The sequence below is a fragment of the Fundulus heteroclitus genome, chromosome 14, assembly GCF_011125445.2.
Source record: "Fundulus heteroclitus isolate FHET01 chromosome 14, MU-UCD_Fhet_4.1, whole genome shotgun sequence".
Classification (NCBI taxonomy): domain Eukaryota; kingdom Metazoa; phylum Chordata; class Actinopteri; order Cyprinodontiformes; family Fundulidae; genus Fundulus; species Fundulus heteroclitus.
Genome location: NC_046374.1, coordinates 449613 through 475357, shown reverse-complemented (window position 1 = coordinate 475357; position 25745 = coordinate 449613). Strand labels below are relative to the sequence as shown.

At 41.5% G+C, this 25745-nt stretch overlaps 1 protein-coding gene across 5 annotated transcripts; it reads right to left on the bottom strand.

Annotated features, from left to right (window-relative positions):
- On the bottom strand, positions 1-25134 carry si:cabz01007802.1. 5 transcript variants are annotated; one of them, XM_036145984.1, is made up of 23 exons: positions 25017-25134; positions 23429-23504; positions 22881-22946; positions 22766-22807; positions 22610-22669; positions 22446-22532; positions 21809-21868; positions 21679-21738; positions 18272-18331; positions 11885-11947; positions 11746-11808; positions 11481-11564; positions 10025-10084; positions 9870-9926; positions 9057-9128; positions 8637-8714; positions 8256-8309; positions 7000-7035; positions 5834-5911; positions 5705-5744; positions 5571-5616; positions 1199-1613; positions 1-557 (listed from the first exon to the last, which is right to left on the bottom strand). In XM_036145984.1, the coding sequence occupies exons 2-23, from the start codon at positions 23498-23500 to the stop codon at positions 78-80; spliced, it is 2133 nt and encodes a 710-aa protein (XP_036001877.1). In that variant the 5' UTR covers positions 23501-23504; positions 25017-25134; the 3' UTR covers positions 1-77. The 5 variants fall into 5 exon arrangements, with proteins under 5 accessions (XP_036001877.1, XP_036001878.1, XP_036001880.1 ...); XM_036145985.1 differs by having other exon boundaries at positions 22610-22666; XM_036145987.1 differs by lacking the exon at positions 18272-18331.
- Positions 25135-25745: the final 611 nt, after the last annotated feature.

Sequence of the window (25745 nt, the reverse complement as noted above, 5' to 3'; positions counted from 1 at the left end):
TTTTTGACACTGGTGTTTTAGTACATTTGGAGTCTTGAAACCGGGACACTTTGGTTTATACACACCACTACAATACTTCAGTCTTCAAGCTCAATTAGTTTCTTCAGATCAGACTTCAATATCTCTTCATCCTCCTCCTCTTCAACTTCCACCTCTATCCCATCCATAGTTTTTTGCAGTTCTTCTTTGATTCTGTTCAGCTCTAGCAGCCCGTGCTGCAGGTCCTTACACACCTCTCGGATCTTGGCAGCAAACTCCGTCTTGGCTCCCTTCTTCAGCTCCATGGAATCCTTTGCCAGGAAGAACACATCCAGGGCCAGAAAGAGACCCGACATTACTCCCGTGGTGACGCTCATCACCTGTGCGGCTTTAGCGGCACTGCCGGCGACGTTCAGGACCTGGACGGTGTTGATCAGGCTCTCCGTGTTGATGACTAAAGCCTTCCCGGCCCGGCCGCCCTCCTTCATTACGTGTTTGACGTTCTGATTCAAGTACTTCTTGGAGATGCTTTCAGTGTACTTCTCAAAGTTCCACTCATCAAGAGTCTCCATCCCTTCCTGAAAAGATGGGGATTAGTTTGTTGGTTGAATTATTTCTACAGAACCGGCGCTACTGAATTAGTACACAAAAACTAGTAATGCACATGTTAAGGTCTTGAACACCTTGTCTACATGTATACAAGGTGTTCAAGACATTGTCGCAGGAGCTAGGGAGCTTGCCGGAGTTAGCTCCTTAGCTCCTATGACAATGGCACAGTGTGGGCCAGACTGACAGAGGCAAGACTACCATTCATCGGCGCCACTGGACCCTCCGACCACCTCCAGCAAGCAATTTGGGTGAAGTGGCAAGTCCCAACCCGCCAATTGGAGGATAAACTCTCTAGCTCCAGGGAGCTCGTCCTGCAACTAGCGGATTGCTGGTTTGTTGCCTTGTTTCAAAGGTCTCAGTCGTTGTGTCCTTGGGCAAGACACTTCACCCGATTTACCTGCTGGAGGTGGTCAGAGGGTCCAGTGGCGCCGATGTATGGCAGTCTCACCTCTGTCAGTCTGCCCCAGGGCAGCTGTGGCTACCAGCGTAGCTCACCACGGTCAGGGTGTGAATGTGTGTGACTGGGTGAATGACTGTAGTGTAAAGCACTTTGGTGTCGTCGGACTAGTTAAAGTGCTATACAAGTACAAGCCATTTACCATGTTCTGACCTGTACAAAATCCAAGCAGTCCTTTATGTCCTTAATCTCGTCCTGGTAATCTTGGATCATCTTCTCCACCTTCTTGCGGTCGGTCTTTGAATGCAGCGTGTCTGTAATGTTGGCCGAAGCAGACGTCACGCCGCCCGCTGTGGCAATGCCGATGCCCACCGCTGTGACGATGAGCGACGTACCAGCCGTGAAGGGCGCCAGAATGAGTCCGGTGATGGTGGTGACAGACCCCGCGACGCTGGCCATCCCGCCGCCCACGCTGGCCGTGACCGTCTTCTTGTGGAAGTTGTCTGCCGAGTCAGCCAAGGAGAGGAGCTCCAGGATGCGCTGCTGGAGGGAGGCACCGCGCTGGTTGAAGAAGCGAACGAAAAGACGAGCGGCCATGAAGACTCTGTCGGCAGCTTGTTCCACCACTCTGATGAACAGAACGAGACAAAAAAAAGTGTCAGCTACAAGTATATCAGTTGACTTACAAAGCTATTATGTAAGGCTGAAATTAGGAATTATAGTTGAATTTTTCCACATTTCGTCACATTACAACCACAAACAGACATTTTATTGGAATTTTATGGAAAAGACCAACACAAAATTCTTTAAAATTGTGAAGTGGAAGGATTATTGAACATGATTTCTTTTATTTCCCAAAACAAAAAAAATCAAAAAGGCATTTTGCTAAATTATTCATGTTTTGTTTTTACACTATTCCATTGTAGCCCTGGCTTTATGTTTAGGGTCGTTGTCCTGCTGGAAGGTGAACCTCTACCCCAGTCGCAACTCTTGCAGACTCCAACAGCTTTTCTTCCAAGTTGGCCCTGTTTTTGGCTCCATCCATCTTCCCATCAACTCTGACCATCTTTCCTGTCCCTGCTGAAGGGAAGCACCCCCAAAGCAAGATGCTACCACCGCCATATGGTGTGTTCAGAGTGATGTGCAGTGTTAGGCTAAGTTCACACTGCAGCCTGAAGTGACCCAATTCCGATTTTTTTGCCCATATGTGACCTGTATCTGATCTTTTTCTGACAGTCTGAACAAAACAGATCAGATTTTTTCAAATGTGACCCAGGCCGCTTGGATATGTGGTCCTGAATCCGATACGTATCTGATCTTTTCAAATGCGACCTGTGTCTGTACGGCCGGGTCGCATTTATCCAACCTGTACATCACCGATACTCGACAAACGTCACTATTCTGCGTCCTGCTATGCAGAAGCGGGAAGAAAGACGACGCCCATAGTGTACTACAATGAGAAGAGCAGTCAATGGACGGAAAGCTCCGGTTAGAAAATAAATTAATGAACGCAAAATGCGCGCCAGCATTATTATCCATAATTATAATGCTGCAAACACTGAGAACGCTTGCTACGTGTGATGTCATCGCGTCCTCGAGTGCGCATTCGAGACACTTCGGTTGAACGCATTCAGTTCACACAGGAGATCACATACAAGTCGCATATATTTGGAAATGTGAACGGACACGCAAAAAAATCCGATTTCACAAAAAAAAAACACGAAATTGAACATTAAGGCCTGCAGTGTGAACGTAGCCTTAGTTTGCCACCACACATAGCATTCCGCATTTTGGCCAAAAAGTTCCATTTTGGTCTCGTCTGACCAAATCACCTTTCTCATCATGGCTTCTGGCAAACTGCAAACAGGAAGTCTTATGTTTTTTTTTGTTTTTTTTTACTAAAGGCTTTCTTCTCGCCACTCTTCCATAAAGGCCACTTTTTTCCGTGATATGTTCAAAGCTTGGGAAATCTTTTTATAGCCTTATGGTGCATTCCTTTTGCCTCAGACACAGATTATATCATCTCCGCCTTTTTGCCTTCCTGTTTCCCTCTTCTCGGACAGTAGGAAAAAACATGGCCACTTGCACAGTCATTATGAAACGTACAAATACAACCTACCTACGAGTCAATACACCTCAGAGAATACATTTTAAAGTCACATTTTATTGCAAAATCTTTGCCTTTTTTAAACCCGTGCTTAACCTTTTAACTGAACATCAAAGAACAGTAGGTGGGGATCCTTCACTTGGCTGCTGTTGTTAAAACCATAATGATAATAACGCTGTTCTAGACGGTATTTTGTGCAAATTAACAGAGCTGAAACATGCGCTCTGATGAACACTCAAAGGCAGCACCTGTATGACTGACTAAATGTTACATAAATAATTGAAAGCAGCTAAAAACAGTCAAAGTGTGAGGTTTAACTCAATGTTGCTGCGAGGAGCAGCCATCAAGAATGCTGAACTTGGGGAATACCTTGTAACCCCCAACTTTCCGACCTATAATACTGACTTCAAGGGCCGTTCCAGTTGAATTTTCCGACTCGGAGATAGAGAATTCTGATTACTGAAGACAAATGGAGCACACTATAAACTTGCTTTAAACTTCTCCCCAACCCTAATCCTGACCTGGCTGGTGTGTTCCTTGGACTTCATGATCCTGTTTGCTCCCCAATACTCTCTTAACCAACCTCTGATGCCGTCACGGAGCAGCTGGATCTGTACTGAGATTAGATTACACATAGGAGGACTCTATTCAGACATCAGGCAACTTCTGAAGGCAATTGGTTGCACTCAGAGAAAAGGAGGCTGAAAATGTTAGCACGCCGCACATTTCAATTTATTTGTAAACTATATTTTAAATAATGTACAATTTTCTTTCTACTTTGCAATTGTATACCACTGAGTGTTGGTCTTTCACAAACGATTCCAATTAAATATATTTATGTTTGTGGTTGTAATGTGACAAAATGTGGAAAAGCAAGTCACTCTAGCAAACTCTGGGGCTGTGTTTTGTGCAGCCATTTAAAAACACATACAATTTGCGCACACATCTTAGATTGTCAATCTAAGATGACAATCTTTGTTAGACCAAAACAATGTAAATGGGCTTAAATACTTAGTTTTCTATGTGTTTTTTTTATTATTATTAAATAATCTCGTAGTTAAGGGGAGACAGTGTTGGTTGCTGATGCTTCCTGTCTTAGTCGTGGGACCTACGCTGCATACTTCTCTTAATTATTCAGACAGCTCTCACTGTAGGAGAGAGACAACGGTCATCAAGTTTAGTGGCATGGAAACCAAGGAAATAAAAAAAAACATGTCAACAGGAGAACAACCTGTTCTCCCAGTTTTGATACCCTGGAATAAACCAGACATTCATTGTCTGTTTTTGAGAAGTCACTTGGATGTTTGTAGTCTTCCACACTATGATTATTGAAACGAAAGCAAAAACATAATAGAGGCAAATATTTTGTCATTATTCCAAACACAACATTTTCCTTGTTAAGATTTTATTTGACAGGGAAAATCTTTTTTTTATTAAAATGTTTCCATCTGGATCAAAAAACAAAAACCTGTACCAATCTGGAATTGAGATGGAAGGCATACAAAATCCTTCCGATGCCCTCAAATGGCCCACAGGCCACACGTTGTTCTCCCACGGCCTCGCAGTTAAAAGCTACCCCGCAGAAACACATCAGCAGCAAGAAGCGGGTTTCTTGAAGACTGCAGTAGCACGTGTAAAGCCAGGTATCTTTAGACATATTGACCGAGCTATGCTGGTTTAAGGTAACGCGTTTTAGACCTAGATGAAGATGACCCTGTGTTACAGCAGCATATTAAAGGTAGAGTCTGCCATTTTTCTGAAAGTTTCCCCAATTTCCTTTTTGAACAACTGCGGATGCGCAAGACCGTTTTACCTGCTACCTTCCGCTCCTCAGGGGATCTCATGTTAAAAATCTCCCAAATCCACTCTGGTCTTATTTCTTTCTACTGAGGCCTTCCTCCTCTTCTCATAAAGATGAACGTGGTTTGCTTCTTGTGACTCTCAGCCATATTCAAAGTATACGGAGAGAACAGCGGACCTACAATGAATGGCTAACCTTGTAGCTAACTGCTAAGCTAACTGGCACATAAACACTACAAGTGCGCATGTGCAGCCAGCAAGCTTAAACTAACCCAACAAAAAGTGTTTCTTAAAAAGATTACCAACTACAGCTTTAAAGCTGTCCTACAGAATGTTACCAAACATCTGTTACCTTCAAGACAAAAAGAAAAGAAAAGGAGAAGATAGACTGCGGCATACAAAACGTTACTGGCGAGAACTAATGCTGAAACAAAGTGTTATTTTACTGCTCTTTAAAGCATATTCCTGTAATGGGTTTTATCAAGTTTACATAAGCATTGGTTAAGGACTTGGTGTTGGCATAATAAACGTATAGTTTTAAATGACTGATCAGCATTGGGGGTGACTGGAAAAAGTAATGGGGAAGAAACTTAAAGTGAGTGAAGCTAAAATTGTGCTTCGAGGCATAACGTATCAACCCAGAAATAAAGTCCAACATGCCAATTTGTTTTTACATACTCTTCAGCATCATCTTCCTGGTTTGCTTCATTCCACTCATCCCATCCTTAAAGAGAGAAAGCAGGAAATAAAACAGTTATCTGCATGTTCATTTTCAGATGCAATGAACAGAAATACAGAGAAAACAAAGCTACCTTCAACAGTTTTCCACCAAGACAGAAGCCCGTCCTCGTCCTGCAAATACATGTTTTTATTATTGTTATTTAGGAGGTGCGGGGTAACACAAATAAAACTTGATGCGTAGATAAAAAAAACAGGCATACATCTAGAGGGTCCAGTTGTGTTCCTTCACCGGGTACTGGTACCTCAGCCAGCTGCAGAGTTTGAACTTCTACTGCCTCCTAGTCAGGGGAGAGGATACGTTTCACAGTTAACTTGAGAAAAAAAAAATTGAAGTGACCAAATGACAGGAAGATCTTCTATTTTCATTATAGTACTCATTTTCTATTGTAAGGTGTCCCACAATCCTGTTATTTTAGACTGAGTTAAAATTTAAAGAAGGCCTTTAGCCAAATGTTGACCCCATGAATGCTTCAACCATCCAGGATTTTAGATTTAAAGCACCAAAATGATTCAAATGGCCATTTTCAGAATGCATACATCCAAGATTCAATGAGTTTAAATATCTCTTCAGTGACTGATGTTGGATTTTTCAAGTCAACTACAATCAGATGTTTGCACTTTCCCCCTATCCATGACATCCCACATGTATTGATCTACTCAACTGTCTTAATCTGATCTGAGTCTTTAGTGCAGAAAGTGTTCCCCTTGTTTATGCATTTAATTTTTTTTAAGTAGGTTTCAACACAGATGAAATACCAGTGTTTCCTGTTATTGTCTAAAAAAAACAAACTGTGAAGTGCATCCTCTTGCCAACAGGAAATGTAACGAGATTACAGAAACACCATCACCTAAATCCCCCTGTGATGCCTTTGTGTGAGAAGTGACAACTTAGTGACTTCCCTGATATCGCGAACAATCTATTTTGAATCATTATATAAGTTGCTGAAAAAAGCTCCATTTATATAAACCAGCTGCCATGACCAGTTTATCCAGACAGCAGGTTGTTGTTTTCCTCCTTTAGGGCAAGTGGCAAGGTGAGTTACATAACCGAGGCTATGGTTATGAGCCGAGGAGGAGTTCTTTTTTTTCTTTTTCTTTTTAAATAAAACTAATTTCCAAATCTGCGCAGGCCAGACTGTTTTACACTACGGTACCAAAAACCCATTTACTGTGTCACAAAAACGACAAACACTGCACCTAAACCATTTTCTTTCTATCCAACGCTTTGGATTCGCGCCCCACTGGGATTGATTTCATCCTGTTTGGTGAAATCCATTAAAACCTCTGCAAGTGTCTCAAGGCAACGCTGGTGAACAACGTGCAGACCGACGGGCGCTTTACAGCTTCCGCTGTCTGGACCACAAACCTGAGGCCGGGCATCAGACGATGGATCCGCCGACTCCTGTAGAGAACGAGAAGAAAATGAATATACTGCAGAATACAGATCAGTGATTATTTGAAAATAAAAAAAGAAAAACATTACAGATTGGGTGCGCAGGTGACTAGAATTGGTATATTTTCAACTTGACCAGTCGTGCAACTAAAATAAGATTTTGTTTTTCCTGTTCTGTGGAAGCACTGTACCTACACATCAATAGGGTGCCATAGCAACAGGCCTAGGTTTGGATGCTGTTATTGAGGGAAGAAGACTCAAAATCTCCTTTCACTTGACTGCAGGATTACGAGTTGGTTAAGGTCCACCATTACTACGCTCAGAGTGCGATGGTTACAGGATGTCTGCTTTAGGACAGGACACAGGGACCAACTCAGTGTGACGCATAATTGATACACAACATTTCCTGCCATTAAAACACGGTGGAGGATTCATGCTGAAGTTCACAGAGATCGAACAGATCTCTGGACATCAGTAGTATAGTTTCTTCAGCAGCAGTTGTGCTTAAAAAATAAACAAAGAAAAAATTGAAAAGAACTCTAAGCCACCACTGAACACGTCAGTGGTGGCTTAGAGTTCTTTTCAATTTTTTCAACCTGTAGGAGTACTGCGATACGCATCTTACGTGTAACTCTATATATTCACCCTGCTTAGCACTTATCCATACTTCTATATGCTCCATAATGCTGGATCAATTATCCAGTCAATTTCAATTCATTAAAATATTATTGAAAAGTTCATTTATTTTGGTAACTCAATTCACCAAGGGGAACACATTATATAGATTAACACAGACTGATGATGTTTTAAAGCCTTTATTTCTGTTAATTATATTTTTCCACCTCTAGCTAATAAAAAATTGCATTTAAGATTAAAATATTGCATCAGACCAATACATAAAAAACAGACATTTTTCATGCTGAAATGGGAGCTTAATGAAAAGTATGTTTAATACCCGTTTATTGCTGGAATTCTTTTCAAAAGGTACTTTTGATCTCCTAGAAATTAATATTCTAATTTATTGACTGACTGTAGTGAAGCCTATAGTATTTGCATGCTCACACATGCCTCTGCTCTTTATATTATCGCATAAGAAAGGCTTGGTAAAATACTTTGAACGTTGATCTTGTATTTTTCTAAAGATCTTAAGCAGAAGTCCTATGTTTGACAGGCCAAACTTTTAGCCATCTAGCAAAGCAATAGTAAAAATGTATACATCTCAACTTTACCTTGGATCCTGACCCAAAAAACGACTTGGGAAGTATCCGTTTTAAAACGAAAGTCTGAAAGACAAAGATATGTTCAAATGTTACTTCCACAGCTAAGTCCTGTGATTCTGTGGTACACCCAGGTAATGGACCACAGTAACTAATGGCAGTGAATATGTAACTAAACAGTCCCCACTATAAATATTTCTTTTTTTCTTGAGGTAATGTGAAGAAATAGCAAAAAAAAATAAAGATCAGACTGGATAATCTTCCCATTTTAAGATTTATTCCCATATAATTTTGATAAGAAGAAAAAAATGAAGGGGAAAAACAAAACATTTCAGGGATCTTCTTTGCCTTGGGGCACATAGATCCCAGCGGGTAATCAGTAGAGTGACCAACCTTAGTGCGATTCCCTGCAACCTCCGCTGGCTGGTTAACCCCTTCGTACGCGGGGTCAGCGTCTGTGTACCAAATGGTCTGGACAGAGTTTTGGATTAGGTTAAAACATTAAATACTGTGTAAATAACCACATTTTCACAAACTCTAATTGATTCATCACCACACAGTCGCCGACCTTACATTTTAATCCAAATTTCCCACGTAAAAAAGGCTGTGACATAACTTTAAGGTAAGTTGGTATCACGGAACATCAACTACCGTTGCTTCCAGTAAGTTCCTGTTATTTTTACGTGCTCACATGCTTAGCATTGTTGTACAGACATCACAACTATTTTTACATTTAATAACAAAGGGTTTATTTTATCTATGACGCTGGATGGATGACAAATTCTTCCCAAGCAGATGTTCGTCATGCCTTACATGTCTGTCAATCATGCTGTCATCCAGACTTTCTGAACTGCTGGAGGTCTCGCTGTGTATGGCTCGCTCAACCTGATGAGTAAGCATTAAATGACGAGACAACATCAGCTCCATCAGGTACACAGAGCCACTGCGTGGTACATTGACAGACATCTTCATCAAAAGTTCAGTGACAGTAACAAGCACCACTTTTGCTACACAAATTGGAATAACGAGGAACAGTTCACCATTGTTTTCAACTAATTCCAGAAAGTGAAACTCATTGATTCATCTCAGCGGGAACCATTTCAAAACGTGGTTTATTGTTAGAGCAACCGCTGTTAAATTAGATAGACAAGTGTTCATCTAATGTAACATTCTTATTTGCTGAGACGCTGAATTTTGGGATTTCATTACTTTTAAGGCATAATAATCAGAACGACAAGAAGGCTTTAAGTATTTCACTGTATGTGTAATGACACTATATAAATACTGAGTTGTAGACTTTCTGAAATCAGTGATGAAAAAGTATGAAACTTTTCAGCATTTTAAAAATAATACAAATTTAAAAAATTTAGTTTAAAATTTAGCTTGAACCAGTTTGGCTGTTTGAAACTTGTTTGCTTTTCCGCTGTCTTGGCCAGGACACTCTTGGAAAAGAGATTTTGACCTCAATAAGGCTTTCCTGGTGAAATAAAGGTTCAATAAAAGTTTAAGGCGTACCTGTGCATGGAGTTAAAATAGCTTTTAGAATGTGACACGAGAACACAAACAAAGATAGATTTCAAACCACCTAAAGCAAACGTCAGCGATTGCTTTCACTGTTATATTTACCTCAATCGTGTTGTTAGAAGGAGCAGATGAGTCAGTCTCACAGGCGTCATCAGTCAGCTGTACCAACAGTGGTTAGTGCATAGTTAAAGGAGTCTTCATTTGCCTGAACCACACAGCTTATAAAGACTTTAATCTAAAGTTATTTTATTTAGTACCTGTGTGCGTGACTTGAAGGGGTTTACTTTCTGCATCATCCCTTTAAACATTCCAGGGCTCTTTAATAAAACATAAAAAAGACGATGAAAATAATAAAATGTTATCTTTCTTCAAACATTGGTATTGTTTAAACAAAAAGGGAAAAAAAGGTATCTGCCCTTGAAGTATTAAAATCCTATCATTTGGCACCGCCTGGTGGTTTTGCTAATAACAACACTGGCAACCCTCGTCACAATCAAAGTAAAACTCGTTTTTTAAGATCTAGCCCGCTTTGTGCCTTATTTACAGAGCCTAAGCTGCAGATCCACATAACATGATTTTTAAATAGAAGGCAAAATATTACAGAAAACAGAATTCTAAAAACAGGCTCCAAACAGGCTTCTTTAACATCGGCCTTTTTATGGCTTCCCCCTCCTGTGGAGGGCCCCAATGACTGCTGGATGATTGGTAAATCATCAGCTTCACACTTGGTTGTGTAGGCCATAACAGAAGATCTAATGTTTTTATTTGTCTTCTGTAATATCAAAATTTTATGTCAAACTGAATTTTGGGATTTCATAAACTGTAAACTGTAAATAAACTGTAAATAAATAAACACCTGGAATTTAAGTCGTTTTAATAAGTGTAAATAAAATGAGGTTCACGTTTTAATTACTTAAAGAAATTAACTAGCAATACTGTCATTTATTTATTTTCACCTAAAAATATGTTCTAAACCTTTTTTAACAAGCTGTAGAAAGACTGAATTTTTTATTTTTTTTAAATGTATTTGCGGCTCTAGTGGCACGCGTTTTTTTTTTCTTTTTGCTTTAGCACCATCTTGTGGTAATAACAAGTACTACACTGTTGGTGCTCTGAACCGTTCATAGATAAAAGCAGATGAATTTCCCTCCTACATGAAAACGGTGCTATCCATTTTGGAGTTTAGTAAGCCCCCAGTTTAGCCTCTCTGTGACGTATGTGTTATTTTTTTTTTATTTAAAACTCGGATTTATGTTCTGTGGGTTTTTTTTAATGTGTTTGCGGCTGTAGTGGCACGCGGTTTTTTTTTTTTGCTTTAGCACCATCTTGTGGTAATAACAAGTACTACAATGCTGGTTCTCTGAACTCTTCATAGATACAAGCAGATGAATTTCCCTCCTACATTAAAACGGTGCTATCCATTTTGGAGTTTAGTGAGCCCCCAGTTGAGCCTCTCTGTGACATAGGTTTTGTAAAAAAAAATTAATTTAAACTCGGATTCATGTTCTGTGGGTTCAGGGAACAGGGTTGCGTGTTTGAATGACCAAACTGTAATTAGACTGCTGCTTATTTAGAGGCAGGATTGGACTGCACTGTTTCAAGGTATTTTCCTGTATTAGCAGATTATTGTCCTAAAGAAGAGAAGGCATGATCCACATTAAAAGCATGGGCTGTTCAAAGTAAGATATTTTAAAGACATTCTTGGTTCTTTACGTCAGCCTGCTTCTCTGGCACGTTATTGTTGTCCGTGAGGCTTCCACTGCTGGAGGAGAGGTCACTGTGCAGAGGCTGAGTGCCCTGGAGAGGATGGGAAGGAGGTTGGAGAACAGAAAATGGAATGTGAGGAGGAAAAAGAAAAGTGGACCATCCAGTTGTGTGGAAACGGTCTCCAAATAAATCCCTCCACATCTCCCAGACAGACATATATTCAATGGTATTAAAATAAATGGTAAAAAAATAAATAAAGATAAAAAAATACCTTTGGCTGGGAAGATTTGAATGGGTTGACCTTTTGAATCATACTCGTCATCACCCCTGGAGTCTAAAGGATGAAGCAGCAGAAACATTGCAGCAGATGCACGGATTACCTGGAAAAGGCCTAAGAGAATGTAGCTTACCTGTTTTTCCCGAAGGTCTCCGTCCGAGCTGGCAGGAGAAACTTGATCTTCATTTTTTGGCAGCTTTAACACAAAAGTTTATTAATAGATAAAAGGTAATAAGGAGGTCCAGGAGGACTGAACACGCTACTCTCTACATACAGGGGGAGGTGGTGGAGCGCATGGACAGCATTAGGTTCCTGGGCATCCACATCTCCTCTGACCTCTCCTGAACTGCGAACACTTCCCACCTGGTGAAGAAGGCCCAACAACGGCTCTTCTTCCTCAGGAAACTGAGAAGGTCTGGACTTTCCACTAAACTGCTAAAGAACTTCTACAGAGTTACCATAGAGAGTGTTTTATGTATCAGCATAATTGTATGGAATGGGAGCTGCACAGTTCAGGAGAGGAAGGACCTAGCATGGGTGCTGAAAACCGAGCAGGGGATTGTGGGATGCCGTCTGCAGGATCTAGACTCAATTTATGCAGAACCAGTCCAAAGAAGAGCCACAGGCATCTCCACTGATCCCGCCCACCCAGGCAAAGCGTTGTTTGCCCCTCTCCCATCAGGTAAACGCTTCAGAAGCCTCAAAGCCAAAACAAATAAATCGCCCCCTGATGGGAGACTGCAGTCCAACACTTTAAAATCACCCCCACTGTTCCCAGTTCATCATACATTACATAATGTAACATAATGTTACTGCCTACTGCACACTATCATCTCTGAATATGTAAATGCACATTGCTGTAAATGAAGCCTCACATCATCACTTTACAATAAGCACCTTACTACCTCATTGTCCGTTATGTGTGACTCATGAAGGACAACCGGTTCATACAAACTCTTTTTTAATTTTTTTATCTTTTGAATGCTATAATGACAAAAAAATAAAAATTAAAAATAAAAGAAAACACTGTAACCCTTGTTCATTGCCTGTTTGTCTTTTTTATGTGTACTCTTAGCCAGAGTGGCCAAAAGTAAATGTCACCACGGTAACACGTGGTGACAATAGAGAATCTTTGAAACTTTGAAATGTTGGTTTTTAAGTCAAGCTGAGGGATTTCTAGCTCTTACACTTGGTAAGGATCCATGCGCTTGAACTTCCACACTGGTCATGTTAAAAAGACATTTCAGTGTATTCTATGGGGTTTAGGTGATAGCCCAGAACAAAGCACTGCATAGTGGGGAAATGGCAGGAAAAGGCCATTTGGTTTAAAAAAAAAAATTACCATAAAAATGCAGCAGACATTGTATTCAGTCCATTTTACTTCAATGCCACCAAATCAAATCTAACTTCAGAGGTCACAGAGGTCAGATAATAAGTTCAGATCAAATAATAAGTGAAATGAGTCCGCCTGTTAAGTCAGTATGAATCCAGCGGTTCTGTGAAGACCTGAGGTATACAGTGGCTTGCAAAAGTATTCGTAACCATTGAACTTTTCCACGATTTGTCACATTACGGCCACAAACCTAAATAAATTTTATTTGAATCGTATGTGAAAGACCAACACAAAGTGGTACACAATTGTGAAGTAGAAAGAAAACGATACATGATTTAAAACATTTTTACAAATAAATAACTGAAAGTGCTAAACTTTTCTGCCCTCTTTTCTCTGAGTGCCTTCACAAGTTGCCTGATGGCTGCTGATGACTGAATAGAGTCCTCCTGTATGTAATCTGATCTCAGTACAGATCCAGCTGCTCTGTGGCGGCCTTAGAGGTTGGTTAAGAGAATATTGGGGAGCAAACAGCATCGTGTCCAAGGAACACAGACAGGTCAGGGATAAAGCTATGGAGAAATTTGAAGCAGCTTAGGCTATAAAAAGATTTCCCAAGCTTTGAACATCTCACGGAGCGCTGCTGAATCCATCATCCAGAAATAGAATGAGTATGGCACAACTGTAATCCTACCCTACCAAGACAAGTCCACCTGAACTTACAGACTGAACAAGGAGAGCAGTGATCAGAGATGCAGCCAAGAGGGCCATGGTGACTCTGGATAGACTGCAGAGATCCTAGATCAACACCTCAGGTAGAATCTGTCAACAGGGCATCTACTAGCCATGCATTCTGCATAACTAGCCTTTAAGAAAAAGTGACTGGAAGAAATCCAAAAGAAGTCCTGTTGTCAGTTTTCCATAAGCTATGTAAAGGACCTAATCAACACGTGGAAGATTGAACTTTGGTCAGAAAAACCCTGAATAGAACATTCTGCCCAGCTTTCATAAAAAAAAAACTGTAGTACAAAATTAACACTACCCATGACATTTCCATGTTAAAACATGGTGGTGGCAGCATTATGTTGTGTCGATTGTTTTTTTTAAACAGAGAGGGAAGAAAGTCAGGGTTAATGGGATGATGAATGGAGCTAAATACCTGCTGGAAAGGACGAACGTTTTGTTGTTGGCTGCAATAAACAACATGTGCGAGCACAGTCACGCAGAACAGAGATGTGTGGGTTCATTTTACTTTTGATGGCAACGTCGCCACCACATTGCTAAAGAAAATTGTGTTTGGTGCGAATGACTTCACAAAATACTCTTTTGAAAACTACTGAGAGTACACAGCAGGATCTTCTACTACAGCAGGATTTTTTAAAATACTTCTACTGAAGGAAAGGTCTGTCTCTACTGTGTGTTGGAAATCTGACGGAGATGTTAGCAATGATTTGTCCTGTGTTTTGCATCGCCGTACAGCCTGAACATGATTTGTCATTTGGAACAAGCTAACGCTAACTTTAGGCTAGGGTGACCAGGCGTCCTAAATTTCAGGGAAAATCCCGGTTTTTGGACGATCTGTTCACCACAAAAGCTGTCCCAGATATGTCCCCAAGGTTGTAACCGAGTGGTTAGAGCAGTGCGCTTGCACACAGAGAAGGATGCAAGTACCCGGTTCGATACCCTGTGCCTTCACTCTGGGTCCCTGAGCAAGACACTTAACCCCAGATTGCTCCCCGGGTGCTGCACATGGCAGCCCACTGCTCCCCAATGGTGATGGGTTAAAAGCAGAGAACACATTTCATTGCTTTGTACTTGTGACAGTGCAATGACAATAGAGTTGAATTCTATTCTAATTTTAGTGCTTGATGATTGATTTAAAAAAAGTGTTACGGTAGCTGAGTAAGCAGCATGTGTTAGCATGTTGCATATAACAATTGTTATGGTAGCTGGTCGTGCTCCTGTTGAAGTAGGGTTGAGTAGCAACTGCCTTTAAAAAAAAAAAGTAAAGATCAGTGCATGAGCTTGTCACCACTGACGGGGAACTGCCCTGTGATATTATGGTATGTGTGAATTCATTAATTTTGTTTTGACTGAAATGATCCCGGCTGGTTGTGCCGGAGGCTCCACTTCTGCTTCAGGGTCTGACTGTTGGTCAAAGATATACGGCTGTACCGCTGTGCATTTTCACGCCTATAAAGTGCAAGTGAAAACACTGAGTTGCACTATCAATCCTTTCAGGATGAGCTGTTTTCATTATATGCAAATAAGCTGTAGCTTATTTGCGTACGCAGGAAGAGCGCATCCAGTCAAGTTTGTCTCGTTTCTAACTGAGAAGACATTGAAGTAGAGATGTTTTAATTTTGTTACAAAGTGAAAGAGGAGTGTCAACACTTCATCGTTCAGTTAGTGAGTTAAAACAAAAAAATAAATACACTCAACTTTTCTCCCGTGATTGTTTCAACATACGGAGACTGCCTAATATGAGGAGAATCACGTCTGTTTAATCTCCATTCACAACATTTACGCTCAATATTGCACCAAGTAAACGGCTCTGTGGTCGTTTTCCTGATCTCTGATGAAAATACAACTTGCTCATCTCCAGAAATCCTGCCTGCTGAAACAACATCTCCACCTTCATGAGTCCATTCCAGCTGTCTGCTTTATTCTTGTGAAACGTTTTGTTTCTAGATAGACCCGCAAGTATGGATGAAATGAAACAGACCACAAATGTCCAAATAATCGTGTGTGCTGTGAGGTAAATGTGTGTGTCACACGGTCATTGTGTGAGAGCTGAGAGCTCTGGATATGGCCCATAGATTTATCCTAAATGATTAAAAAAAAGGAAGCATAATAGATTATATTTAAGGTGGACATAATGTCCAATCAGTGGCCGAGCTAGAGGGGTGGCCGTGAGGGCGTTAGACGCCCCAGTCGCTTCATAGGTCACACCATAGTTTGAATGCAATCAAAGTTAAAGGAGGTTTTGGTAAATGCTTTGTGGTTATTATTGAAAAAAGTTGGACACAACATTCTGATGCACATTCTAAAATGGTTTGTTGATAACTTTAATGACAAATTGACTTCACATAATCGCTACATCTCCTCGGACCACCAGAAGCTGGGCTCAGGAAGTTCATATTGTGCTGTGAACAGAGATATGTCACTTTGTGTTGCTGCTTTGATAAGGTTTTCTTTCTCTGTTGAGTACAGCGTTTTATATGCATGTGTTAGCTAGTATTTAATCTTTTTTATGATTATTCTTATGATAATGTCAGCAGTGGCCGGTTCAATACAGTCTTAATATTAGTTACTCTGGCAGAAGATTTATTAATGGCATTAATTAGCCTAAAATCCAGATGCAGCTTTTTTTTTTTTTTCCTTGATATTTTTTGCGGCTTCTAGTGGCTCGCTTTTATTGACAGTAGACTGACAGGAAAGGGGCAGAAGAAGGGGAGAGACATGCGGCAAAGGACCGTGGGTCGGATTCGAACCCGGGTCATCAGCGTCGAAGACTAAAGGCCTCCAAACATGGGACGCGCTTGTGGCGTAGCAGGTAGCGCACCCCAGATGCAGCTTCTTTTAAACTGAACGGATGTTTTTTTTTCTGCAAGAGATCTACAAGCAAAGCTAAAATTACCACAGCTAACCTCGTCACTTTAATCATTAACCTTTTTTCAAGGTACTGAATCTGTGCAGTCAACCAGTATGTGCCGCCATCCAAAAATACTACAGTTTGAACTACAATGTTCTATGTACTTAAGAACCGTGCCACTAGATGGTGCTTTTTCCTTGAGAAAAGTCTACTGTGTTATTTTTTATGTGTATCGTGTTCTGTGTGCACTTTATTTTTCTTCAAACTAAAGCATTTTTCTTTTTGGAAGTGCCAAATTTGTAAAATTGCTGGTCAAAACTTTTTATTTTAAATGTCTAAAATTCACATTTTTGTTAAAGTTCCTAATATATTTCAGTCATTGAACTCCTTTATACTTGAGCTTTACTTCCCAAAAATATTACCACTTTCTGAACCCTGTAATTAATGCAAAGATTAGTTATTAACCACAATAGTGTGTGTGTGTGTGTGTGTGTGTGTGTGTGTGTGTGTGTGTGTGTGTGTGTGTGTGTGTGTGTGTGTATATGACAGACAAAAAGAGAAAGAGATGCTTCTGGGTTATTAAAATGACCAAAGAGTTTTTAGATACAAGGTTAGATTCAACATATATTCCTATATCTTGGATCCCCCTCCCCCCCAATCAATGGAGCCTTGCCCACCGCCTGACTACCCTGGTATAAAAGTGTAGCTCTGCCACTGTGTACAACTGGTCAAAGGTGTTCACAATTTGATGGAAATGGTGAAGGGAGGAATTCTTAAATTGGTTGCATTTGCAGAGAGAAGCTTAATATAATTTACTGGAATGCATGGCACTGTACTCCACATAGAGAATATACATATTAAGGGTCATTCACAATCCTCTGTTCCTGCCCAAGGACAGACTGCTCAGAAATTGTCTGGAGGTACTGATATTCCCTCATCCCTCTCACATTCATAGTTTTCTGCACCACAAAAGCCAATTTATATTAATATAGTTAGCTATGGGATGTCAGCTTGGCAGGGTGACCTCACAGACAGACTCTGGAGAACAGCCTAGTGGAATGAAAACGTTATTCTCTGAGCCACATGGAGACATGGCGTCTACCTAAAACCTATGATCTCTGCTGTAAATGAGCACAGGCCATCGACAGCAACGTTCCAATTTAAGGCATTATCCAGCTGGATAATGTATTCGTATGCATGTTAGATGAAACACCTGCACACTGCTCCCCCAGAGTTATCATTTAAACATTACCATTTAAACTCAGGTCGTTTTCATCACCAAAGGGAGTCAAAACTCCATTTCATCAAAATAGGTGGATTGGTTTGTGTGTTTTGTGCAGATTATATTAGAAAGTCTAAAAGAGAAATTCCCGGGGTGTCTGTGGTGCATTTGCTTGTGAACAGAGTAAAAAGAACTGGGCAGATGACACGACCCTGAGGAGCACCTATCCTAATGAAACTGAGTTCCGATAGGCTGTTGTTGACGAACCTGTTGCTGATCAGTTAAAAAGGCGGACAAAAAACAGTGGATAATAAAGAAGTGACGCCTGCTTGAATCTGCGAAGTAAGCAGAGGAAACAGGAGAGGGTCCGTACCTGTGCAGACGACTTGAAGGGGTTGACTTTCTGCATGACTCCTTTGAACATACCAGGGTTCTGCAACACAAACGTGTCAGTCAACGACAAACTAGTCCCACTTGTGACCATCTACAAGGGATCCGTTTATCAGGAAGGCATCACCTGATTGAAGAGCTCTTATTAGCTCAACACAACTGACTCTTTGGTTGGACGACATCAAGTTCAAAAATATCTCAGTCAGCTGCTTTCAATTTTCAGGAATTTATGTAGACTGGCGCAGAGCTTTACAGAATCTTTCAGCCGACCCTTCAGCCCATTTCATGCATCAAGTACTCTGGTCTCGTGTTCCACATAAGTTCCAAGAAATCTGATTACTAGAAGTTGCCAATTACAGTGGAAACACTGGTCATTAAAATGCACCATGATGAGGGCACGGCATGTTCACTGACACCATTCCTGCACGCAATAGTTCTTGACCTTGAACAAAGTGTGCAAGAGTATTTATATCCCTCAATTGTTTTGCAGCTTGCAATGTTACAACCGGAAACCTGTTAGAGCCACAAAAATATATATATATATATATCCATGTTATCTCATTCAGATTGGATGATAAATATGTTCTGGCTTTTCCCTTTCAGGAGTAGCTCCGGTGAGTCGACGGTCTCCATCTGATCCCATCTTCTGCATCTTTCTTCTCTCACACCAACTACCTTTTACTGCATCCAACGATGCTGATCCTACCCATTCTCATCACTGCCAAAGAGAACCTCAACAGCTTCATCTCTGCCTCCTGTCTCTTCCTCAGTGCCACTGTCAACACCTCCTTTCATTCTTGCTGATACGCCTCTATCACACAACACACCGGACACTTTCCCCCACAGGTTCCAACCAGCTCTGGACACGTTTCTTCACCTCTTTTCCAACACTCACCGCTCTGGACCATTAACCCCAAAGACTTCCTCCACCTTCTTTAACTCTGCTCCCTGTGACCTCGAGGCTCCACCTGGGTCCCTCTCATTCACTTTAAAAATGTAATGTTTAACGTTTCGTAGTTATAGACAAACCTCAGTTAACCATACATGACATTCAAATAGATTCATTTGATCCAAGTTTAAATCATAAATATTTTCAAAGATGCAGGCTTTTTCCAGTCTGCACTGAAACATGTGCTGGCTGAAGCCTTTAATGAAAGAAAATAAAAAAAAAGTTAAACAAAAACAAAAACAGACCTCATAAAAGTTGCAGTCCAATTCCAAATATTCAAACCCCTTCAGAGCTTTCCATCATGTTATAGTTTGATTCCTTTTAAACTTTCAAACATATATCAGCTATGCAGAGTATGCATCAAACGACGTATCACACCCCTAACACATGTTGCATCCAAGCAGTATTTAGCGATTGCAGTTAGATACATCATGAAGTTAGGGGGTTCTGTCAAATGTAGCTTTTGGCATGGTGGAGAATATGGCATGGCTGGTTTTCAGGATCTGGGCCTGAACCCCAAATGAAAAAAAAACGCTTAACGTTTCCGAAATCCAAGACATTTTGGACAATTTCCCAATTCCAACCTTGTGGGACCAGTTTGATAGAGACATTGTTCTTACATGACTGCAAATTAATGACAGTTTGGTCTGGAAAAACTTGACTAGCCTGCCCAGAGTCCTAATCTCAGCCCGATGGAACACCTTTTAGTTAATTAGAGCAGAGACTGTGAGGCAGTCCTTCTAGTCCAACTTCAGTGTCTGACCTCAGAAATATGATTCGGAAAGAAGGGGAGAAAGCACCTTAAATATACTCCTAAACCCTACAGAAAGCCTTCCCAGAAAAGTTGAACCAGTTATAGCTGCAGAGGTTGGGACTACATCTTCAACCTTATAAAGATTTGTCTATCATTTGAGGGTGAAGTTGGGAAAGCAAACATTTAGGGGAGGTGAGGGGATCAGGCAGGCTTTCCGTGGGCACCCCCCTACACTCGCCCCTGCTCCTCTTTATGACTCCCTTTCATGTGTGTAGTGCCTTGCAAATGGATTCACTTCCTTGGTTCTGTAATGTTTTGTTGCCTCGAAACCTGGAATTAAAATGGATTGAGGATTGGTACCATTTCATTTACGAAGTCTGCCGACAATTTTGAAGATGCATTTTTTTTTATTGCTAGTCAGTACTTTGACTTTGGTGATGAAGTCCTTTGAGCGCCTTGAGCTGGCTCACCTGAAATCCATCACAGACCCTCTCCTAGACCCCCTGCAATCTGCTCACAGATCCAATAGGTCTATAGACGACACCGTCAACATGACGCCGTCCTCCACTCCATCCTCCTGCACCTGGACTCCACTGGATCCTATGCCAGGATCCTGCTCATGGACCTCATCCCTGCCTTCAACACCATCATCCTGACTCTGCTACAGGACCTTCCGAACATGAACATGGCCGGAGGGTCACAGACTTCCTGTTGGACCGTAGGCATGTGTAGCTGGGAAAGCATTTCTCAGACTCCCAGAACATCAGCAAAAAAACCCCGGGAGGTTTTCGGGGTGCTGTCAGGGTGCCGGATGTGTCAGTGCGTTTATGCTGACAAATCATCTGACACTTGGATAGCACACGGGTGCACTTTATTTCACTCTTGTGATTTTAGGGGCATCATAGCAAAGGAGTGGATACATACGCACGTGCCGGTTTTCAAGTTAAAAAAAGTTAAATACAAATCCTCCTTTCACTGGACCAGCTTAGACTATTTTGTGCAGATAAATCACATAGAATATGATTAAAAACATTTAAATTAAGGTTGGGATGTAACAAAACAGGTACAAATCCAAGGGGGGGAGGGTTGAATACTTTTGCAAGGCGCCTTAATTCAGGTGCTACATTATCAGGAAACCTCTGAGTTGTTCCTGTTAGGGTTCAGAAGGTTTCAGCTGCCACGTAGGACACAAAACAAATGATTGTACTTTGAGCACGTTGGCTGTACTTGACAGTACTCCTTTCTGTAGACTTCCATCTGCTGTGACGTCTCTCCGTCACATGCACCCTGAACACAGATGTTCTGTTCTAAGGATGGACTTTATCCAGTTACATCACCAACAAAACAGCAACAGACTTTTGGAAACCAGTTTGGTTTTAGTAAAAGGTGAGCTACATGTTACTCAAGTCTTATTCCGGTGAGATAGTTTAAGGAAAAGGATACCACAGAGGTGTCACTTCCCCCTTAATAAAACTGCCAGTATGTTAGGGGAAAGTGGGGCAGGATACATCTCATTTCAAAAGGACAAAACTAGAGTTCAAAAGGAACAAAAGAGGAGTTCTGGCACCCAGCCTGAGTTAGACTTGGGTGTGATGCTAAAGAGGATATGGGAATAGGAACAAAGAGCTGAAATAAAGAAGAGGTTGCTTTTAAAGGACAATGGGTCAACGTTTCAGTCACCACCTACCTGAGATGAGTCTGGGCCTCTTTCTGCTTCCAGGGAGTCTGAGGACGGAGCTTTGGACACCTGTGTGAGAGAACAAGACGGTGGAACCTCTGCGGTCCTGTCTGGCTGATCTGTGTCAGACGGCAGGTACCTGGGAGGTGGACTTGAACGGGTTCACTTTCTGCATGACTCCTTTCAGCATCCCGGGGTTCTGAAGCAGAAGTGACACGGTTAGATTCACTGAGCTTGACTGATATGGTCTAAAGTTCCTGCACCGACCTCAGAGGGCCAGATAACAGCCCTCTGATCTGCTTCACATGCTGTTGGCCCATCTACCCTCAATCTTTCTACACAACGTTGTCAAGCGGAACAATGGTTTGACAGTTGCATCACGATTAAAATACAGGCTGATAGTGTGCAGAAAGGGGAGACTTTCAGCTGCTTCCATTCAGCTGGAAAAAAATTGCTTAGAGCAGGTTGTTACAAATTTGGGCAGTTTTTTGCAAAATTAGGCGGGTTTTAGGAAGCCTAATAGGAAAATTCTATCAAAGATAGTCATTGTGTGGCAGATGAGCAAAAAACTTTGCACATTTTAATAGAATATAGTTTCCTTGCACTAATTGTATAACTTTACTTATTTTGAAATGTCTAGAATCTGTCGAACCTGACAACATCAACTACCACACAACTACTTTGAATTAAGAAGTACAGGGAATCTAACACTTCAGGCCAGTGTGCAGTGATTAATCTTACATCACACCTTTCCCCATGAGTGTTTGTCATCTCACCTGTGTGGAGTCTGTTGTCTGGTCTAGTGATTCAGAGGAAGGAGCTTTGCTGATGTCCGAAGAAGAAGAAGAAGAGGAGGACGAGGTCTGAGGAACAGAAGCAAATCTAAGTTGTTTGGACTGAAGAGCAACTGGTGACAAACATGCAACTTCTGTGTTTCTACCTTTGGGGCGGATTTGAAGGGGTTGACCTTCTGCACAACCCCCATCACCCCCGCTCTCTGCTGATCACCAGGAAAACACAGCAACAGATCCATAAATCAAAGGAGACGTGGCTTAGCGGTTCCCAAGCACAGGCTCAAAGGCTAGCGATATCTCACCTTTGTCTTTGGGCACAGATCGTTTGTGTTCTCTCTGTTTTCCTACAAGAAATGTTGACACTAACTGTCACTGGCTTGTCCTGTTTCATCTTCACAATCCAGTTTGAACATTTACCTGTAGGGCCACACGTGGTTCTGGCTCCTGTGTTTTCAGGCTGTATTTGATGGGATTGTCCATCTCCTGGTAATACAGACAATTAATAGAAAAGACCATAGAACCGACAATGTTAATACATCTGAACAGGCATAGCATTATGCCTGGTTCAACCAGTGGGTTGAACCAGCTACCGGATCAAAGGTGGCTGGACCTCATTTTGCTGATCCAACACGAGCTATTGTTGCTCAAATTGCAGAAGTTAAACGCTGATGAAAAGGTGTCAAAATACACAGCAGATTGCAGTTTGTAGTGTATGGGGCTGCAGACCAAACCCCTGTCCACTCCCTAAAATCCAAACAATGGGGCTGGGAGCACTAGAACTGGGTCACGGAGCAATGGAGGAATGTAGGCTGATCTGATGAGTCATGTTTTGTTTTTAAGCAAGTGGATGGTGTGGTGCATGTGTGTCTCTGGCGAACACGTAGGACCAGGATTATTGAAGAAAGGCAAGCCAGCGGAGGCTGTGTGATGATCTGGGCAAACAAGCATGTCCTGCATTTCCTCACCTCTTTGGTGGGTCTGGGTGGAACCACAGGAGTCTGGGAAGGTGACCCCTTATCTCTTCTGAACATGTTCATGGTGCTGGAACAGAGCATTGGCATGATGAGGTCATCACAGCAAATCAGCATAAGCAAATAACACACACAGAGTTGTTTCTTCCGCCTAGATCGTCACAGACCTGGACGCATTTCAAAGCAGTGACAGAACAGCTGAAGATAAATGCACAAGAGGCCTGGATGACCGCTGCTGTTAACGTGGTCAGCGACATCATAGAAGCACTAGATGGTCGTGAATAATGTGGTCCACGCCATCCTGCTAGATAGACTTGACAAAATTGGTCTCTTTAACCAAGCAGTAAACTGGTTCTCTATTTATCAGGTAGAACATGGTGTGTCCATGGTGATGGGTCCTATTCTTCCTTCCTCCCAATTGTAAAGGATGTGACTCAAGGATCCATACTAGAGCCACTGTTGATTAAAATGTATGTAGATGATCTTTGTGACAACTTATCTGATGACACAGTTCTTCTTTCTCAGCTTCATAAATCACTGGAGCTGTTACAGTCAGCATTCGTTAGTTCTGTCCTAACCTTCCCGGGCTATCAACAGAGCATGGTGTCGAAATTCAAAGGGTCACATCTTATAAATATCCTGGTATTTAAATTGATGAGAATCTGTCTTTAAACTGCACATCCATTAATGCACTTCAAAGTTGAACTTGAAATTGGGTTTCTTTTTTTTTAGAAATAAATCATTTATCTCTTTGCAAGTTTGAAAACATTTGATCACTTCTACTTTTTTCTTTTTTACCTCCGTTGAACTATGGAGACCTGTTTTTTATGCATGCTCCAGCTCAGTTTTTAAATAAATTGGATGCTGTGTATCACTGTGCATTGTGTTTTGTCACTGGTTGTAGCTATAGTGTACATCACTGCACATTCTCCACATCTGTATGCTCGCAGGCTCTCCCACTGACCTTTATCTACAAATCTACTCGTGGACTTCTACCTACATATTTACGTCTACATATGTGTAGCAAATTTAACCGAAACGGCCTGCATTCTCAGGACTTCATCCCGAGAGTCAGAACTGAACTGGGAAAAAAAGTTTTCAATACCAATGACATACAAAAGGACTTAAAATTGAGAACTCTTATCTGTGGCGGAATTCAAAACCTTTATCAATGACAAAGCACAAAGCATGATTGAATGTTGTGACAGCACTTTGTAAACTGGTCATTTTACTGTGTGATGAATTCAAATAAGCTGCCGAGTTGGCCGGTTCAAACAGGTTTTAATCCCAATTAATTTTTTTTACCTAGTTAAATTAAAGGAATCCGTTCTATGTGACGTAGAGGTCAACAGCTACTACCGAATAGAATACGGAGTATATAGCTCCGTGGTGACGTCATGATGCAACTTTCTGCTAAGGAAAACCCAAAAAGGAAGCGACTCTTTGAACTGGAGGAAATCAGAGCAACGTGGCTGCCTGGATCTACATTTATCTCCGATCTGCTTTGCGTAGCGAACTTGCGTTATTCTGTCCAACGGAATGCGGAGCGACACAGAAACAAAAGTCAGCGAAAAGAGCCTACCTCAGCCGTGCTGTCAGACAAAAGTCGGCTTACAGCAGCAACAACAACACGGTCGGGTTGTTGCCCTTCACTTCCTCCTCCCTCCCCGAGAGGAAGACAAACCGGTTTAGCCTTAAAAAAAAACAAAAAAAAAACTGAGGCGGACCCAAACAGGAGTCACATTACCGGCTGGAACAGCCCTAAGGTCAAGTTTTAGCTGCATAAAGCCCAACAATGAGCAGGCAGTGAGCAGGTAACACGCCCACTCAACTGTGCAGTCTCCGAAGGTAGCGATCACCTGGAGGGGGCGTGGCTTATCTTCTACCATGTGTGTCCAAACTTAATGTTTTGGTTTTTTTCCAGTCAAAAGAAATCCTGTCATGTCGACACGTTTAGCACACAGAGCTGAAAGTGGGCCCAACATTTTTCAGCTTTTCACTGACGAAGCTGAGCTACAGGGCCTTTTCTTTATCACAACTCCCTCCCTGAGGTTTAACGAGATGACTTGGACCATCACCGAGTTGCGTGTGTGAAAAAAAAATAGTGTGACTTAAAACGAAAGTCTGCATTCGCCACTGTGCCAATGTTTGTAGAAGCATTAAGGGTATGTCTGCCATCTCTGCACATCTAGAGGTTTTTGCTCATTCTTTATTGGGGAAAAAAAACCTTGCTAAAGACTGGATGATTTTTAGACATCGCTGGAAATTAGACATTAGATTAGGACTTTGACTGGTCCGTTTGAACATGATG